The 6015-nt window shown below is 43.6% G+C and overlaps 1 protein-coding gene and 1 long non-coding RNA gene across 7 annotated transcripts in view; both read right to left on the reverse strand.

Annotated features, from left to right (window-relative positions):
• The window catches only part of RCAN3 (RCAN family member 3), a 37492-nt gene that overhangs the window by 1405 nt on the left and 30072 nt on the right, over positions 1-6015 (reverse strand). For 3 of the 6 annotated variants that reach the window (XR_001363870.1, XM_014546893.1, XM_014546892.1), the window contains one exon: positions 2549-2723. The exons of 2 other annotated variants lie outside the window; for them this stretch is intronic. Coding sequence is in view for 3 of the 4 variants with exons in the window: in XM_014546893.1 (XP_014402379.1) it covers positions 2638-2723 (86 nt within the window). In the remaining variant the exon portion in view is untranslated. Of the gene's footprint in view, positions 1-189; positions 348-2548; positions 2724-6015 lie in introns of those variants that run through there. One more of the 6 variants, XM_014546891.1, reaches the window with a different exon arrangement.
• On the reverse strand, positions 3173-5497 carry LOC106727639. Its single transcript, XR_001363872.1, has 2 exons — positions 4125-5497; positions 3173-4016 (listed from the first exon to the last, which is right to left on the reverse strand). It is a non-coding gene; the product is annotated as an uncharacterized LOC106727639 (long non-coding RNA).

Genomic DNA, 6015 nt, shown 5'->3' on the forward strand with positions numbered 1-6015 from the left:
CTTTTGTCTTGCAATCAGTTTCACATTGGGCTTTATCTATAAGGCTTCACTTGAACAAAGAGCAGAGTTCTATGGCTTAAAAATTGGTGCAAAAACCCCACTGCACTAGATAACCTCTATGGTAGTCATTTCTAGCTTCAATATTTTGATTTGGAGATTTTTTTTTTTAACCAAGACAGGAGATAAGCCTTTAATAGGAATAAATTATTTTTAACTGAAGAGCAAACAGGGTTAAAAACTTTTCTTGGTGAAGAACACGAACATGAACCACGGTGGTTATTTCCAGGGCTGGCGGTGAGTCACCACCTTCAACTCCTCAGGACACAGCATTCAAGTTCAAGTGGAATCTAGTTAAACAAACGTAATTTCGCTTTCTGTCTTTTTTGTGTTAATACCTAAATATACTTATTAATAATTCTACACACAAAGAACTCAATTCAGTGGCTTGATTTAAAAAACAACAACCACTAACTTTATTTTTATTAGCTTTAAAAACAAAACTTGTTACAATTAATCACAGACTCCCAAAAAATTACAGTCTGCTTCTGTCACCTTGACAGGACAAGGAATGTTTAAATGTCCTCAAAGTACAGGATAGGCCACGTTGACAAGACACAAACTACTACACACAGTGGACGGCCACTTCAAGCGCACAAAAATATGGAGCACTTATGTGTAAATTACCAGTTTTTTGAAGTACAACAGATATTTACTAGCGTTTATAGTACCAGCAAGGTAACGTGGCCAAAAATAGAACACCAGATCACAAACACGTTCAGACGAAATGGTAAGTTCAGCTCCCGGGTTCCACTAAGACAGAAGGACGGGGAACTTTTCTTTAACTCGGAGGATATGCACAATACAGCAGAAATGTAAATCCACACTCACGGGAACCGCTTTGGGCTGAGGAGCAGCGGGAAGAATGTATGGCACAGTAATAGGATTAGCCACCTTGATCTCTCCTCAGTCCCCAGTCTGAGTTAGGAAGATTGGGACAACACAGAAAACAACACCGAAAAACACACATTATCTGCAGTGACAGAAACCTTCCATATGACAAGAATGAACATTCAGTCAAAGCTGTGTGCTTACAGGGCGGGATTTTGTCTACGTTTACACTAGACCCTGCTTATTTTGTCAAAATATATTTTTATTGATTTCAGACAGGAAGGGAGAGGGAGAGATAGATAGAAACATCAATGAGAGAGAATCATCGATTGGCTGCCTCCTGCACATCCCCCAATGGGGATTGAGCCCACACCTGGGCATATGCCCCGACTAGGAATCGAACTGTGACCTCCTGGTGCGTAGGTCGACGCTCAACCACTGAGCACACCAGTCGGGCCAATGGGCCCTGTTTAACTGGGCAGAGATACTTTGACTCAGACCGAGATTATTCTTCTTAATCTTGGTGGGAAAGTTCTGTTTTGAACATGACCATTTTTATCATCTTTTCGGTCACTGAAACTAGCAGTTGTTGCGCTTTTCAGTTGTTCTTTTGCTTGAATATTTGGTAATAATAACAACACTCTTCAAAGTACTAACCTTTCCCCGATTCATGCTTAGAGAAACCAAAGGCAGTTGGACATGATCAGGCTGACCCACACTCCAAGGGGCGTTCAGAAAACAACTGAGCACGCATCAAACTGTGGGACAAGGTTCCTAAGTCTTATTCTTTAACCCTATTTCACTTCCTAACAGTGAGCTTCCACAACATGGACTCGGCTCCCCGGCCAGGAGGCAACTATTTCCCCAAGTCTTTTATTCCTTTACTAGAGGCCTTTACTAGGTCCCCAGGCCTGGCCGGCGATCAGGGCCCATCAGGTTCCCTGCAACTTCCTAACAGTGAGCTTCCACAACATGGACTCAGCTCCCCAGCCAGGAGGCAACTATTTCCCCAAGTCTTTGATTCCTTTACTAGAGGCCTTTACTAGGTCCCCATGCCTGGCCGGTGATCAGGGCCCATCAGGTTCCCTGCTTCCCCCATCAGTTCTCCCGGGAGAACTCCCCAGGTGATACTTTACACATTAGCCTTTTATATATATAGATACTGGCACACTTACTACAGGTAATGCTTCCTTTCGTACAGGAAGATGCCAATGCAGCTGTGTGAAAAGGAGCCCAGGAGTGGGAAAGGGAGGGTGCAGCACACAGCTCTGGAGAGCAAGATCATGTCTGGCAGACAGTGAACCTGATGCGTCAAAGAACTTCATACATTTCCCATTGCTTCATTACGCTTGGGGTTTCCCCCTTCATATGTAAAGTCATGGTCCGTGAAAGTCTCTATAGAAGTATGAAGCGCAGTCAGCTGTCAGTCTTTCACAGTGTTACCAGCACTGAGAGTGTCATTCCACCGCACATGCTTTCCTAATCACGCTGATCTCATTCGGCTTCACTGGAGTCACATCTCAAGTGTGACCCTATTTTAATGGAATCACTACTAAAATCTGGGAAAGCCCACATAAATGTCAATGCAAATGCTGGCTACCAAGATCACACTGTTGAAAAGTACATTCCAATACTAGTGGTACAATAACAGCAAAAACAAAATATGGAACATCCAGTTTATTAATTACAATTACTAAGTTACTGACTTCATTACCTATGATTTTTCATCGCCTTATTCATTGTATCCCATTAGGGGGAAATGCCCCTCCCCTTTGGCTTTTTTGTTGTTGTTTTTGAATGACATGGATTCACTGCCTCTGAGTTTCTTTCAGGGGCTAATGAAAGAAAAAATAGAAGGAGCGCTGGTCTGGGAGTTGGGAATGCCAACTCTAGTCCCTGAGCTGCCTTTCTGTGGGTTTTCAAGCAAGTCACATCACCTCTGTTTTCTAATCTGCGTGCCATGAGGATTGGACTATGATTCCCAAGGTCACCTTCAGCCCTGTGATTGAGATTCTGAGAAATCAAATCTTTTTACCTTTTTTTTAAAGAAAATTTTTTTTATCGATTTCAGAGAGGAAGGGAGAGGGAGAGAGAGATAGAAACATCAATGATGAGAGAGAATCATCGGTGGGCTGCCTCCTGCACGCCCCACACTGGGGATCGAGCCCGCAACCCTAGCATATGCCCTGACCAGATATCGAACCATGACCACCTGGTTCATAGATAGATGCTTAACTATGAGCCAAGCCAGCTGGGCCACATCTTTTTACTTTATATCACAACATTTTTTGGTTATTATAACTGTTTTATTGTCACTGATAATACTGCTTAGCCTCCATGTACACAAATATAAAAATGTAAGGAAAGGAGAATTATGGAAATACTAGCACTATCAATGGTTATCAGTTATAAATGAATTCTAATCTATAACAAAGATTTTAATGACACAGTAGATTGGATGTTAGAAAAAGTGAGCGACTTAATGGAAAAAGAAATGCCACTAAAAAGCAAGAAGCTTGTGCAATAAATTAGAGCTTCCACAAAAGCGAAACCAAGGTCAAGGTGAAATCAAGTTCACGGAGCTTCACCAGAACCAGTCCTGGTCTTCGGGACCCAATGAGAATAAGAGAGACAGGCACATCAACTGGAAAAAGTGCTAGCGATGAGATTTTGAAGGCAAGGCAAAAGAAAGAAAACTGAAACATTTTGAAGAAAATAGAAACGAAACAGTGAAACTGCTATAGTCTTTCTGTCTGGCTCTGGGCAGTGGTTCTGTGAAAAAAAATCTTTTTCATATGTAAAAGCTCTTTTTTAAATTGAATTTATTGGGGTGATACTGGTTAACAAAATTATACAGGTTTCAGGTGCACAATCCCACCGCACAGCACTCAGCACCCAGGTCAGTCTCCTTCCATGACCATGTATCACCCCTGTACTCTCCTCCACCCCCCTCCCCACCTCATCCCTGGCAATCCCCACACTGTGGTCCATGTCTATGAAAAAGTTTGAAACTTTGTGCTTTCCCTTGGGAAGCAATCTGAAAAAGTCTATGAACTATACGCACACGTGTCTATGTGTGTATGTGTGAAATCAGAAGCAAGCACGGCCGGGGGGATCTGGGTGGCCACCTGAGGAGGAAGCCCGGCCAAGTGGTTTCTGAACACGGGGCCTTTCCTGGTACATGTGTCTATGTGTGAAATCAGAAGCAAGCACGGCCGGGGGATCTGGGTGGCCACCTAAGGAGGAACCCCGGCCAAGTGGTTTCTGAACACGGGGCCTTTCCTGGTGGTGGTGCCCGGGGGCAGTCAAGGGCCACTGACAGACGCACTGAAGTGGGCTGCATATGCTAAGAATTATTTCCCCCACGGGAAGGCCTCATGATGACATCTGACAGATACGACTAACCAGCCACTTGCAGCAGTTCATAGACAAGGAGAACGGACGTCATTCGTTCTCAGCAGGAAATGACATTAACACCAGCTATGGGGCATTCACCGTGCATCAGGCAATGCTCTAAGCACTGTCTTAACTCACTGAATCTTCCCAGCATTCCTGTGAGAACGTCCTTATCGCCGCTGTACAGATGAGGACTTCAACGTCAGAAAGATTGAGTAACGTGTCCAAGGTCAAAAAGCTGGTTAAGGAAGACTCAGGCAGTCTGGCTTCTGAGTCCACATTCTTAACCACTAGAATGTTCCTACCTACATTTCTCAGTGATACTTATAACCCAGACCCAACAGACACGAAAAGTGGCTACTCAGGGCAGTCCGTCTTCTATTCATAGGGCAAACTGCAATTTGGTTTCAGCCAAATATGATACCAATACATTTTATTTTGAATGTTAGTGTTTTGTACTTCATGCTTAATCGGTAGATGTTTTGATTTTGTAGTTGTAAGAGTTATAAGCACAAGGTATTTCTGCTTAATTTTAAGTTGCATTTAAGTAACATAATACAAGTAGCTTAGTGAGCTTTGAAGTGTTGGTGAGGATCTTTACCCGCACAACATACCCTCCAGAAATGCTGGTCTCTGTGGATGCTCAACGACTGACTTCCAGCCCAGCTCTGGGAGCGATGGATGTGTCTGTGCACCTGTGTGTTTAGTGTGTGCTGGTTCCTCACACGTCTGTCCAGTGTTGGTCTGTACATCTTGACCCTCCTCCCTTTAGTTCCCCATAATAACCACACGGGGTGACTAGTCACTGGCTCAATGACCTTAAGCTGGAATTTTCCAATCACAAGACTTACGGAAGATAAAGGCAAGACACATGCCAGAGAGAAGGCTGGCTGGTGTGCGGGAGGAGGGAGAGGCCACAGAGGACTGACACACGTGAATGAGCCTACGTCATGCCACAGGCCCAGCCATGCTGGGGCAGGGCCTGCTCATGCCAACCGTGCTACCTAAATCCTTCCGTGTGACATTTCAAAATTTTATCTAATGTGTTCAGTGCTCATAGGCTGTTTCTGGTGCGTACCAGACATTCTGATGTGTGCAACTCACAAACAGGCATCTGATTTGATCCTCAAACAGCCCTATGAGGGGATCTCCATTCTTTTTTTAAATTAGAGATGTTACTTTATTTTTATTTTTTTAAAATATGTTTTTATTGATTTTTTAGAGAGAGAGGAGGGAAGAGGGAGAGAAGACAGAAACATCGATGATAGTAAAACATTGATTGGCTGCCTCCTGCACGCCCCCTACTGGGGATTGAGCCCGCAACCCAGGCATGTGCCTGACTAGTAATCAACCCTGACCTCCTAGTTTATAGGTTGATACTCAACCACTGAGCCATGCCAGCCGGGCAACCAGTATGCTTTTTAAAGGATTCATTTCTGATTTCCTCAGGTGGGTATGCTGAGAGAGCCTACGACGTAAAAGCCAATGCTCCACAGGCCCTATGGCTGTCCTTACAGTTACAGGCTTCTTACCCCTCACGCATGCTTTTTCCTGACAAAAGCCTCATGTTCTTCCCTCACAGTTATCTAAATGACTCGATTCCCAAGAAGAGGTTATGATTTCTGAAGAAAACATGGCTACTATACTATCATAGTTAAATCTAAATAACTCAATTTCAAAGCAGAAAAGATGTAGATAAACGTATTTAAAGGAACTTAAAAAAAAAAAAAA

The sequence above is a fragment of the Myotis brandtii genome, unplaced genomic scaffold (assembly GCF_000412655.1).
Source record: "Myotis brandtii unplaced genomic scaffold, ASM41265v1 scaffold456, whole genome shotgun sequence".
In the NCBI taxonomy this organism is placed as follows: domain Eukaryota; kingdom Metazoa; phylum Chordata; class Mammalia; order Chiroptera; family Vespertilionidae; genus Myotis; species Myotis brandtii.